The sequence below is a fragment of the Microcaecilia unicolor genome, chromosome 1, assembly GCF_901765095.1.
Source record: "Microcaecilia unicolor chromosome 1, aMicUni1.1, whole genome shotgun sequence".
Taxonomy (NCBI): Eukaryota; Metazoa; Chordata; class Amphibia; order Gymnophiona; family Siphonopidae; genus Microcaecilia; species Microcaecilia unicolor.
This window is the reverse complement of record NC_044031.1, coordinates 365,817,000-365,831,372: the sequence shown is the minus strand read 5'-3', so window position 1 is coordinate 365,831,372 and position 14,373 is coordinate 365,817,000. Positions and strand designations below refer to the sequence as shown.

Sequence of the window (14,373 nt, the reverse complement as noted above, 5' to 3'; positions counted from 1 at the left end):
ACCAGTTCTGTGGGATATAGGAAGCAGGTAGTTTTAGTGTAAGATCTAAGAACTTGTTCATATTTACTCTTTGGGTGAAATTCAATGTACTTCCTTACCTATTGATGGGATATTCAAAGATATAGGTTTTCCTTTCAGAGTATAAGTTCTCTCCCCCCCCCCCCCCCCCCACTGATTTAGTGTTTGGTTTGTAGGCCTAATACAAGTGATAATCTTACAGAGTAGAGACCTAGGATTACCTGATCTCAACCTATGGGTAACAGTTAATTGACAATGATTTCCTGATTATCTTTCCAATACTGCTACTGCTAACAGTGCCAGAGGGGCCAGTTCTCTATAGTGGATATATAAGCAGTAAGACTTGTTCCCTTTTGAAGTGGGGGGCAAGGGGAGAGCCTGTAGTAAGTTGATGAACAAGTTTAAAAGAAAGAGAAGGTAAATTAATATCCTTTATTAGTGGTTTATAGAGAGTAACAAACTAGTGGATATCTTAACAGAGATCCTTTAATTCTAAAGCAGAAAAGGCACTCAATACAAGCAGAAGGCTAGAGAGTTACTATAATCAGGAACGATTTATTTTCAGGAAACAGCAGTAATCTGGATAGAATTAATTGTTGGTGATAAACAGTGTATTTAGGCACACTATTTAGGAAGTGTCAACCCTGGGGCGGTTGGGGTGAGGAGTAGGATGGAAGGCCCTAAACCAAATATCTGTAGAATGTGTTAACTGTGAAACCTATCACCAAGCTGTATTAAACCACAACTACACAGCTGTTTTGGTGAACAGATAAGGATTAGAGGAAGGGAATGCCCAAAAACACAGCTCAAAGATTACCCAGATATGAGGAGAGGGAATGCAAAAAAATGTCTATCTCTGAGACGTTTCACCACAAAGGCAGAACTAAACAGACCATGTGCTGGCCCTGATCTTCCTTATTACTGGAGGTTTAGCCACACCTTTGCTGTTAAAACCTATCTATAAGAAACCAGGTAGGGGGAGGGAAGAGGAATTCTAAACACCTTAAAGCTCTTATCAGAATTTTTACAGTTTTCAAATGCAGTGCCTAGATTAAAACATTTTGCCACTCAGGTATTCCATGTATCATATATCTATCCAGATATATATCGTATATCTGTTTGTCAGATGCTCTGCTTTCTTGGTTACATGGCTTCAACAGTCCATATAATACCATTGGCTTGTCTTCATTTTCTAATTCCTCAGTGGATACTCTCAATAGTCCCAAGCCACAGGATTACTATCCGCTTTCATTCAAATAACTCCACAACTACGCCACTCTCTACTGTGGTGGATGATACCCCACAGTCTCACAGGAGGCCTTCTGTTCCAGCCCCTCTACGTCACAAGGTTCTAACTACAGATGCTTCATTAAGGGTCGGGGAGCTTTCCTCGATGGTCTGTACACAGGGTTCTTGGTTCTCCTGAGAGAAGTGACATATCAATCTCCTGGAATTGCAAGCTGTTTGTAACATTCTTAAAACCTTCCAGAATCATACTCTCAATCAGGTTATACTATTTCATAGAGACAATCATGTAGCAATATATTACCGGAACAAATTGGGAAGAACCAGTTCTTGGTTCTTGGGTGGCTTCTCAAACAACCTCTTTATTAGAGCTGTTTATTCTAGCTGGCAAACAGAAATGCTGTAGTAGAAAAACTGAGCAGAGTCCTTAAACCTTACGAATGGTCTATTAGCACTTCAGTCGTTTGTTAAGTATTCCAGCAGTGGGGAACCCCAGCGATAGAGCTGTCGCTTCTCCTTGGGACAACAAGCTTTCCCGATTCTGTTCTAGACTCTGTGCTCCCAACTGTATAGCCCCAGAAGCCACCTTGCTCCACTGGGAGATGGATCTTCTATACGCTTTTTCCACCTCTGCCTCTCACAGGGAAATCTCTACTTAAACTGCGCTGAGTTCAATGGACCATGATTCTTATTGCTCTCTACTGTTCTCTTCAAATCTGGCTCCCTCGTCTCCTAGAGTTGTCGTCCAGGGAACCACCGTTCAAGTTAGATCCTTTTCCAACTCTAATAGCACAGAACTTGGGATCCCTCTTTCATCTAGACCCTTGCTTTCTGGCCTGACGGCTAGGTATATGACGACATAGATTTGCGTTCATTGATCCTGCTTCACACAGTCTCTAGAATACTTCTTGCCTCTAGAAAATTTCCACATGAAAATGTTACCATATAAAGTGGTAATCAATAGAAATAAAACAAAATAAAACATGTAAAAGAAAATAAGATGATACCTTTTTTATTGGACATAACTTAAGACATTTCTTGATTAGCTTTCGAAGGTTGCCCTTTTTCTTCAGATTGGAAATAAGCAAATGTTGATAGATGAGTATATATAAGTGACAATTTAAGGAGGACCTGCGTAACATCCAAGGAAAAAACAATACATCGCTATCCTCAAAAAAGAAATAAAGCTGTCTTCTCTCCTGCAGAATCACAGAGAGAAAAACAGCTTATCCTGGAACAGAAACAGCTCTGCAAAACCAACATCCCCAGACACCTTGGAGACACTTGGATACACATCTGAGGTATGTGAAAATCAAAGCCCAAACAAAACCAAGAAACATTGATCACACCTTTGGAGATGCAGATCAAATGGGGGATAGTAAACCTCTCGAACCATCAGTTATCACAGCATGAAGTCTCTGTACTCTCCGAAGGACTTTCATTTTGCCCATCCAGCAAGCTGGACAAAATCCAATTATACTCAAACCCTGGAAGAATTCTTTAGAAAAATGCGCCTGAAGGCACATTTTCACAACAAAGGGACCCCCAACAGACCGGAGTACAGTTTTAAAACAAAAGAACACTTATTTCAGCCCACAGGATGGACAAAATTACAAACTGGACCAACTACATAGAAAGCTTCAGGCATAGAGTAAAATCACAGCTTTCCACAACACAAAAGAGAATTCTGTATAAACGTACTCCACCAGAAAGAGCGGCCATAAGACTCTGCAAACTAACCAACACATCACCATCAAACCCGCAGACAAAGGTGGCTCAGTGGTAATTATGGACACAAAAAGAAGGGCACAGACAGCTCTTAGACAATACAAACTACAGGAAACTAACTGAGGATCCCACACATGATTATACAAAACAGCTGAAAGACCTGATCAGAACATTTCCTAAACAAGTACAGCCACATCTGAAGAAAACTCATACCAAACCAGCCTGCTGTGGGCACATTCTACATGCTACCTAAAATCCACAAACCTGTAACCCTGGCAGACCAATTGAGCCTGCCATGAGTGGGAAAGCGCGGGGTACAAATGTAACAAAAAAAATATATCGGGTATTGGCACGCTCACGGAGGAAATATCTGAACTCATAGAGGGCATTCTGAAACCTCTCGTGCACAAAACAAACAGCTTTATACAAGACACCACAGCTTTCTGAATAAATTGAAAAATATCAAGCAATTACCACCAAGCACCCTTCTGGTCACGATGGATGTAGAATCACTATACAGCAACATTCCCCATGCAGATGGCATAGCTGCATGTGAGAAATTCCTAAAAACATCCACACTGGACCATCAATATTCACCAGAAACCATTACAAACTAATCAAATTTATTTTTAACTCACAACTATTTCCGCTTTAACAATATCTATCCACAAATGGGGCACTGCAATAGGCACTAGGACAGCACCCCAATATGCCAACCTCTTTATGGCTGAGCTGGAAGAGATATTTCTGAATACATACCAGACCAAACCCCTAAATACTACCGGCACATCAATGACATTTTTACTATTTGGGACTGAGGGGAAAGAAACTCTGAAACAATTTTACAATTCCTTCAATACATACATCCTACAATCAGATTCAAAATGGACTACTCCCCAAGGAGGTCACGTGACGTTATGGTGGAGAGAAGTCGTGTGTGAGCTTTTCTCCGTGGCCTGACTGCTCTTATTAGACTCAATAATAGAATTGGAGCCCAGAACGGAATGTTCCCCGAGACAAAATACGGCAGTGAGTGAGATAAAATAAGAAAGAAGCTTTAAAACAGCAGGATGGCAGCGAAATCCGCACAAAAGACAAACTCCGAGAGAAGGTACCTGAATATAAAATGGTGGCCTCCCCTCCCGAGGCAGGACCTTCGGTGTCGTCCGCCTGGATAAGCGAGATTACATCGGAGATGACGGTGGTGATGGAGGATTTACTAGAACGCCGCCTTGCTTCGCTTGACACAACATTAGACAATAAACTTGACAACTAAGTTTGAAGCTGGAAGAGCTGACCAGAGAATGCGGAGCGTACCAGACTAGGACCAGCGAAGTGGAGGAAAAAATGACTGTAATGGAAGGCCGCCAAATAGATCTAATAAGCTAATGTAAGTAATGGAAGCTAAGATAGAAGATTTGGAGAACCGCTCCAGGCGGAACAATATCCGTCTGGTAGGGTTACCGGAGGCTCTCGGTGGCCAATCGCTGGAGCGAGTGCTGGAGCAATGGCTTACAAGGGCAATTGATTTTTCCTGCTGACTTGGGTCCCCTACGCATAGAGAGAGCCCACAGACTAGGAGTTCGGCAAGAGGAGAGAAATAAACCGAGAGTGGTGATATGCATGAGTGTTAAACTTTGCGCATAAGTAGCTGATACTCCAAGCAGCGCGTTCCGATAAGGCTCTGACCTTTGAGGAATCACGGATCCTGTGCTTCCAAGATTACTCGGCCGCCATAGTGACAAAACGGCGCGCTTTTTCAGCAGTGTGTTCCCAGCTGTTCAGCATGAAGATCCGATTCACACTTCAATACCCTGCCACTCTGAAAATTATATATAAAGGCACTACAAGATCATTTGTATCTGACAAAGAAGCTAGAAAATATGTGGATCAATTGGCGAACTCAGATTGACTGGCAATGGAAGATGGCGGGCAAACCTGAAGGTCTACAAAGGCGCACTTAAAAGGATTACAAGTGCAGTGGTATATAAAGCAAGGGAATGGCAACGAGTTTAAATCTGGCAGCCATATTGAAAAGTGGCACAGCATTTAGCAATTTGTTTTATATTCATATTAAGGTTGAGAGTTAATCGTTAGATGTTTATAGTATTAAAGTTCCTCAGTATGCAGCATTTTGAACTCGTACAGTCCTCCTTAATAAAGACACAGAAGGAACGCACGGAGGTTACCTTTGTGGAACTAAAGGCAAGGTGAGAGACCTTTTGATTGGAAAGATTTTCAATTGGGGATCTTAACGTCTGTGAATACAACAGAGCTCTGCAGTTGGACAACAAGTCCAGTATGCGTACTTTAGCTCTGAGCTCTCAATTGGAGAGAGGTGGACACACTACTATTATTGAACTCAATGCTGGAGGTATGAAGTAGATATACTGTTAAGAAATTATCACTGACTTAAGTAGCCATAACTCTGGTGCAGACGGGAGATGGGCTTCCCGCTGAACTGGTGTTTTTGTGGAAAATAACTAAAGACTACCGAGAAAGTTAGGCTGAACATTTCAGCATGTGCAAAATTGTTGATTACTGCATTACAGCAAGAAGTTTATGTAAGGAATAGGTTGAATCTAGTATGGGGAATGTGGGTTATTATAAATGTGAGACCTATACTGGATTGAAAGGGGGGAGAGTAGGTATTATCTGCTCAAGGGTTAAAAGAGGAAGGAGGGGGAATATGGAGTAGGGATTAGGAACTCCATAGAGTAGTGGGGGTAAACGTTAAATGTGACGGCTTTCTATAGGGAAGCATTGAGGGATGGGGAAATTGGGAATGGGATGGGAGGGTGGGAATGGGGGAAGGGAGACATAGGGGGGGATTTTAAGGAGAGGGAGGGAAGAGTGGTAACTGCCAATTCACTGGAGGAGTTACATGTGTGGTTGGAGGGCAGAAAATGTATGGTGTGTGATGTGGCGGGATGAATGGACTGAAGGGTTAGAGCAGGAACAACAAAAGAATTATAGGACAAGAGGGGAGCTATAGGCTGGGATGGCTCCACTCGTTAACTACAAATGACCATCAGAGATTAATCAATGATCTAGGAGATGGGGGGGATTTAAAGTAGTGACTTGGAATGTAGGGGGCATCCATTCGCCTATTAAAGGTCAAAAATTTTACAATATCTTCAAAGAATTAAGGCAGATGTGGCCCCTTTTACAAGAAACCCACCCTATCGGACCTAGAACATGCAAAATTGGTCAAATGGTGGGTAGGAGATTGTATAACTTCGCAGCGGTGGGGCGCAAAGGGGGGTTGCTATTCTATTAGAAAAGGGATTGCCTCACAGATTCACCAGTTGCATAAAGACTGGAAGGAAGATTTGTTTTTTGTAGAGTCAACCATTGCAAAGAGACAATTCATGTTAGGTAACATCTATGCTCCAAACATATTAGACAAGACATTCTATAAGAAACTGACTATGATTCTCAGTGAGAATAGCTCACTTCCTGTGATCTTGGGCGGTGTGATTTTAACGCGGCCTGGGATCCACAGATTGATAGATTTGCACCCACCAGCAGCAGGGGGACATGTGTGATACTCTAGGACCTCATAGACGTATGGCGCACATTGCACCCTGGAGAGAGGGAATACACCCATCAATCAAGGGCACATCATACCCACTCTAGGATTGACTACCTGTTGGTCTCACGAACATTCTTTACCCATATTAATGAAGCTGTCATAGGCCCCTGTATAATCTCCGACCATGCAGCGGTATGGATGACCTGGCAGATAGAAAACCCAGATCAGGAAACATGGGGGTGGTCGTTTCCCAGCTATCTTTATGGCAATGAAAACTTTCGAGAATTCTTATGTAAAAAAATGGGAGGAGTATAAGCAATTTAATGAAGGGACAGTACAGAGGGCCTCGACTTACTGGGAAGCAGCCAAAGACGGTGATAAGAGGGAAATAATTAGTTTTGCTAGCCATTATAAAAAAGACCCAAGATAGGGAGATACTACGTTTGGAGAAAACGCTTGGCTAACTTGCGGAAGCAATATGGGAGAGCCCCATGTGTTAGAGTGAGGAAAGAGATGGAGACTGACCAAATAGCACTGAACTCATTACTCCATGATCGAGCAGTAAAGTCTCAAGTATATTACAAATATCAATTATACAAGCATGGGGATAAGGGGGGGCAAACTATTGCAAGACTAGTGGCACCGCAGTATACATCCAAGCACATTCTAGGTATCAAGGATAGGGAGGGCAGAATAGTGCGCACTGATAAAAAATACAAGAAGTCTTCCGTAGCTTCTTTCAGAATCTTTATAAAGCGGGAGATTCTCAAGGCCTACCGGGAGATGTATATCTACAAAATGTGAGGACTCCTACACTGACACAAAGAGACGTATAAAATTGAACATCCTCTTAGCAGGCAATGAAGTTCAGTGGGCCATTGGTCAAGCAAGTTGGGGAAGGCCCCTGGCCCTGACGGATTTAAGGCCGAATTCTATAAGCTATTGGGTGACCATATAAATCTCCGCATTAACTGGGCATTTAATGAATGGGTGGAGGAGGGGGCGCCTGCCTGATCGGTTAAACCTGGCTCAAATATAAGGTTGCCCAAACTAACCGAGACCCGTGTTAGCATCTTTCCTATAGGCCTATCTCGTTGCTAAATAATGAAGTGAAGTTATTTGCAAAGATATTAGCTAATCGTTGAACAAAATGTTGCCCAGGCTAGTCCATGAAGCACAGGTAGGTTTATCCAAGGACCGGTCTGTTACTAAGAACCTACGGAGTATCTTAACGGCTTTAGAAAAACTTCGGCAAGACCCGGAAACGGCTATTTGATCAGCTTTGATGCCGAAAAGGCCTTTGACCGGGTGGAGTAGGCTTTTTTGTTCTCCGTCTTGGATAATTATGGGTTCCATGGTTGGTTTGTGCAAGCGATCAAGGCGCTATATTCTTCACCTCGGGCCAGAATAATGGTGAATGGGGGAGATCTGAGGGCTTTGAGATTAACAGGGGGACAAGGCAAGGCTGCCCTTTATCCCTGTTGCTGTTTGCTCTTTATTTAGACCCCATGATCAGAGACATCCAGGATTGTCTAGCCATTAGTGGAGTGAGGATAGGTCGGCAGGAGTTTAAAATTGCAGCATTCGCTGATGATTTATTGGTCATAATCACAAACCCGCGACCATCCTTGGAAAGACTTACTAGATCTTTTTCACGAATTTGGAGATTATTCAGGCTTTAAATTGAACCTGGATAAATCAGAGGCCATAGCAGTAACATCGGACACTCGTCATTTGTGGGCTGAGGGATTCCCTTTAAAATGGCGGAAGGCGCATTTCGATACTTGGGGATCCTTCTGACAGCTAACCCTGCAGAGATATATAAACTAAATGTCTGCAGGCTGTTAGTGCAGACAGAAAGGCAATTGGATGCCTGGAATGTATTGATGATGCCTTGGGAGGCCGCATTAGTCTTATCCGGATGGTGATACTGCCTAGATGGCTGTATGTATTGCAAATATTAACCGTTGCGGCTCTTAAAAGGACATTAGGCAATTTTATAAGGTTGTGATGAGATTTGCTGGGCAAAAAGAAGGCAAAACTTAAGTTGCAGTTTTTGATGGGAAATGGAGTCAGGGAGGTTTCGGCCTACCCCCATCTACGGTATTATAACATGGCCTGTCTTTTGAGGGCGTTGAGAGATTGGGTCTTTGGGTCTAATATACATGTGCCGCGTGAGTTGGAAGAGGCCTTTTTTCAGCCCTTTAATTTAATCGCTTTGTTACATTCCAGAAGACAGATGATACCAAAAGCTTTGGACATAGCAGTTTATTAATGCCCTTCTGGGACGCATGGCAATTTCTAGGGAGAAGCTTAGGTGGAGACCCGAAGATATCGGAATTAATAACGATTAAGGGAATCCAGAATTCTTACCGGGACTTGAAATCCGGGTGTTTCAGCAATGGGAAACCAGAGGATACTGTAAGCTAAATAATATATTAGACACCTCAGGGAAAATTAAACCCTTAGACCAATTTAATATCACGTGCTGAACAGAGATGGGGGGATGTATTTGCATATAATCAGATCCGTCATTATGTTAAGTCCTTGGGTATGGAGAATCTAGAGTTCAATCGGGGGAAAAGGTACAGGCTTTTTATGATGAGATTTCCCTGAGACTCCATCTATTTCGGGCATTCACAGAAAAATTATGGATCTTGATTCCGAGAGAAGGGCTGGCTCAGCTTCAGCAGAGATGGGAAGCAGATTTAGGATTAGATTTAACCAGTTGGGATATTGACAGACAAATTAAGGGAATTCCTAAATTAATTACGGGTGCCCGGTATAGGGAATGTGCTTTTAGGACACTTCATAGGGCATATTTTACACAAACACAACTGTTCCGGGCAGGAGGGATTCACTCACCAGTGTGTTTGAAATGTGGACAGCACGAAAACACATTTTTACCATGCTTTTGGGAATGTGTCAAGACACAGAGATTTTGGCAAAGAGTAGTGGAATTTTTGTCTTATATATTATCAACACGGATAACAGCACACCCTGTCAGTTAATTTTAGACTGTTTGGGGTCATTCGAGGGTTATCAGCGGTTAAGATACTTCTGTGCCTTATGCTGAGTTTAGTAGCCAGGAAATGCATACTACAGGTCTGGGTGTCAGAGAGTCCACCAGAATACTGGCATTGGCGTAACCAAGCACATCAATTGATGGCCTGGGAAGCGCGTGAGGCAAGAGAATCTTGCAAACGTAAAAAGCGCTTCTTAGTATTTGGGGCCACTCTTGGGGACTCTAACACAGAAAGGTAGAAAGCCATATTCTTAAGTTGTGAATCTGCTGGGATACCAACACATCATAAGAAAGAATATCCTGCTGCTTACAACCACACACACTAAGACCATAATCTGATTCCTACGATAGGTAGAGTAGGAGGGGACGGGGGGTGGGGAGGGAGGTAGGAGGGTGGGGGGTTAAGGGGGTTAAGTATATTCAATGGCAAATGACAACATAAAAATACTCGTCCAAGGTATATGTTGGGGATTTGTTTAATGTGGGGCAAAAGGGGTATGGTGACTCGTTTGTTTGGGATTGCTCACATTAAAAGAAAGATACATAACATTGAGGTAAAAGACTGGGGCTACTCCTAATAATGATGCATGATGGTTTCTTATATTTGACTCCGTTGGATATAGTTTAAGTTTGATTTTTGTATATTTAATAGTGAAGATACCAAATTTGTATGGTTTACAATAAACTGCTGGCAAGGTACAATCAATGGCGTAGGGGGAGAAACAAATGTAAAACTTAAGGATGGAATGTACCTGAGGGGTTCTATTGTAGAGAATCAATGTACCAGCGAGAATTTTTGCTGACTTATGGTGCATGTATGTCATTGTTGTTGTCATTAATAAAAATTGTTGAACTTTAAAATTGACTACTCCCAGAAAAAGTCAATTTTTGGACACCACAATCTCAATCAGTGATGGCTATATACAATATCCATATTCAAGAAACCCACAGACAAACGCAGCTACCTCCACACTTCAGCTTCCACCCTTCACATACAAAAGATCCATTATTTACAGCCAAGCTACAAGATACCACCGTATCTGATCTGACCCAGGGGACAGAGACAGACACCTCGAAACCCTGACTGTATCCTTCGAACAGAAATGCTACAACCCAAATAATCTCCAAGAATATTGCCTCCTCCCTCAAAACACCCAGGGAAAATCTGCTACAGTACAAAGAAAAAAAAAGCCACAGAAAGATCCCCCTTATAGTGACATACAACCCAGAGCTGGAAAAATTAAGAAAAATCATAAGAGATCTGCAGCCTCTACTCCAGGAGGATGAATTACTGAAAGAGATATTCCCATCCTCACCAGTGCTGGCCTTCCGACAGCCACCCAACTTAAAACCAAAGCTAATTAGAAGTAAGCTTCCAGCACAGACTCAAAAAGAAAAGAATGGCACACATCCTTGCAATATATCCAGCTGCAAACTGCCAAATATCTCACAGGATCCCACGATCATTCACAAAGGAAAAAATATTCAACATTAAGGAATCTTTCACATGCTCATCTTCCAATGTGGTATATATCATTCAGCGTAAAAATGCGATGAAGGCTGCTACATTGGAGAAACAAGTCAGATGCTAAAGAAGAGATTTAATTTACTAGACGTCTACGAAAATGCCAGTACCAACAAAGATGTCACGCCTGTGGGACAGCACTTTACAAAACCAGAACACTGTACCCAGTGATTTTATGGTAAGGACCCTGAAAGGGAACTTTAAACAATACAGGAGCGGTAAGACCTTTGAAGTCAGAATGATCAATATTTTGACACCACCAGACAGGACTTAACAAAGATCTGGGTTTTCTAGCCCATTATAAGCATAAATGGTATTGCTTTGTAATTGTATTGCTCTGTCACCTTCCTGTTCCCCCTGAGTCACTAACCATCCTGTTAGACTGTCACTGAAGTGCTTTGATGTTTCACTCAGAAGATAGTCATTGCCTGAAAATTGTCAGCCTCCTGTCTCCATCATATAGACTGTCACTGAAATGCTTTGATGTTTCACTCATATATACTGTCGTCTACAACATTTGCTTATTTCCGATCTGACGAAGAAGGGCAACCTTCGAAAGCTAATCAAGAAATGTATTAAGTTATGTCCCAATAAAAAAGGTATCATCTTATTTTCTTTTCCATGTTTATTTTGTTTTATTTCTATTGATTACCTTTAAAAGTGGACTAACATGGCTACCACACCTCTGTACTCATATAAAGTGGAAAAGATTCTCTCTCGCTGGTGTTTTACTAGATCACTTGATCCTGTTACATGCTCTCTACTTGCCCTTACGGAGTACCTCCTCCATTTCTTGGATTCTAGACTCAAAACTAACTCATGTCAGAGTACATTTGAGTACCATCAGTGCTTTTCATTCTAAAGTTGATAATAAGCCAGTTTCAGTTCATCCCTTAATAGTTAGATTCATGAAAGGGCTGTCTCAAGCCACCTTCAGTGGCGTTGGGATCTTAGTGTCATCCTCACAGCTCTCATGAAACCTCCATTTTAACCATTTTCATTGTTTCTCACATATAAAGTAGTGTTCTTAATAGTCAGCGAGATTCAAACCCTTGTGGCAGACCCACCATACACCAGGTTCTACCATGACAGGGTTGTCCTCTGAATCCACCCCCAAATTCCTTCCTAATCCATTGAACTACCTGTCTTTATTTTTTATTTCTTTATTATTTTGTTATATTTGTACCCCGCGTTTCCCACTCATAGCAGGTTCAATGTGGCTTACATTTATATAAGGTACTTTATTTTGTACCTGGGGCAATGAGGGATTATAGTGACTTGCCCAGAGTCCACAAGCAGCTGCCAGTTCCCCAGGACCAAGTCCACCACCTCTAACCACTAGGCCACTCCTCCACTCCCGTTAGACATAATGTAATCCTAGAGAAGCAGCACTGCATACCTTAAATTGCAAGTGTGCTCTAGCATACTATCTAGAACAAACAAAACCTCATCGAAAGTCCTCCCAACATTTGTATCCTTTGACCCTAACAGATTGGGAATTACCAATTCCAAGTGTACAACCTCTACTTGGCTGGCTGACTGTATCTCCTACACACATACTCAGGCTTGGCTCGTGATGGCCAGGTAGCCTATTTCTGCTCTACCTATGGTGAGCTGGTAGCTGGTGGAGTCCCATATGCGTAGAATATTATGCTTATATCTGTCCTCAGGGAAAAGCAAAGTTACTTACTTGTAGCAGGTGTACTCCCAAGAACAGCAGGCATATATTCTCACATTCTTTCCGCCTCCCCTTGGAGTTGTTGTTTTAGCTTTAATACTGTACTTCTGGTCCTGCGCTTACTCATCAGGCAGGAAGACACCATGCATGCACGGTGGGGGCACTGCCTCAAAGATTTAATGTGACAGTACACTTGGCAGTATCTGCACCATTCTCCGTGGATAACATCACCCATATTTGAGAATGTATGCCTCTTGGAGAACACCTGCTACAGGTAAGTAACTTTTCTTTTTCTGTTTAAGAATAAATGTAAAGTACTGAAAGTCCTGCCATATTGCTTATGTTACAGCATTATTACTTTTAAGTAGAAGTTTAATATTTATCCTTGTGTGTGGTTATTAAGGAGGTTGTTTAAACGAGATCTGGAAAAAGTTAATTTTTTTAAAATTGTAAATTAAGTAGTGACATCTTTTTAATTTAGCTATAAAAACCATTTCATGTCTCATGGAAATAAATCATTGATTTTTTACAGATTGCCTTCATGACATTCCCTCTGTTCCCCGTTCGACTGATATTTGCTGCTTTTATGATGCTTTTGGCTTGGCCTTTTGCATTTCTTGCTTCAGTGGGACGCACTGAAAAGGACCTTGAAAGCCTCTATCTTGGTGGAGATGGTGAGTTACTTACAGTACAGATTTATATTAGATGTAGAAACATAAATGCATGAGTTTAGTATCTAATTGTTTTTCAGTGTTCATATTTGTCAAAATATGATAACCTTGTTTTTCTCTTACATTGTCTGCATTCCCTTGTTTTAAACTATGGTAATAAATTTGTGTTTTTTTGTTGTTGTTTTTATGTATGACAACACTATACAAATACTGATTGTGGCTACAGTTTATTTTAACTACAGAAAATTCCAGAAAATATAAGTTCTGTCCAAACAACCCTGCAGTAAAAGAAGACGCAAAGAAGGGGGTCCATTGCAGCAGCTCCTAGATGTTTGAATTGAACCTCTGGTTCTGCAGTCTCTTTCTGAAGTTGTTGCCTGGAGGCTTTTAATTTGAGGTTATTCCGCTGGTTAAACTTTGATGTTGTTTAAAAAAAATTTTTCACTGCCTTTTCACAGACTTTTTTTTAAATTTAGATTCTTTCTGGTTTTCTCTCTCTCTCTCTCTTATTTTTAAAGGTTCTTTCCTCATCATCTACCAGATCAGTCCAGACCAATGGATTATGTCCATCCACCAGCAGAAGTAGACAGAGAACATAGTTCCAAGTAATTTGCCCCTTAAGGCAGCCTGGAATGCTCAGTATTTTCTCTGTCTCCTAGTGGATAGTGGACAGATTGTGCAGCTTCTGTCTGGTGGCTTCTGGCCTGGTTCTTTGGGTGTCAGTTGAGTGGGGGTTTTTGCTGATTAATCGGCCATTCTGCATAGGCTGGATGATACCCAGTGGTACTGGATCTGTCATCTGGAGTGACACCCAGTGGGACTGGCTCCATCCTCCTTCCCTCCCCCTCTCCAGCTCATCTCCTGTTCTGTGAGGAATTTTTGGAGAGTATTAAGGGACTCATCCTTGGATGGAAGCAGATTCTTCTTGGAGATGCCTAGTTCACAGAA

At 41.8% G+C, this 14,373-nt stretch overlaps 1 protein-coding gene across 1 annotated transcript in view; it reads left to right on the top strand.

Annotated features, from left to right (window-relative positions):
- Window positions 1-14,373, top strand: part of LPCAT1 (lysophosphatidylcholine acyltransferase 1) — a 624,443-nt gene that overhangs the window by 28,907 nt on the left and 581,163 nt on the right. The window contains 2 exon segments of the mRNA XM_030209843.1: window positions 13,287-13,406; window positions 13,409-13,428. Coding sequence (XP_030065703.1) covers window positions 13,287-13,406; window positions 13,409-13,428 — 140 coding nt within the window.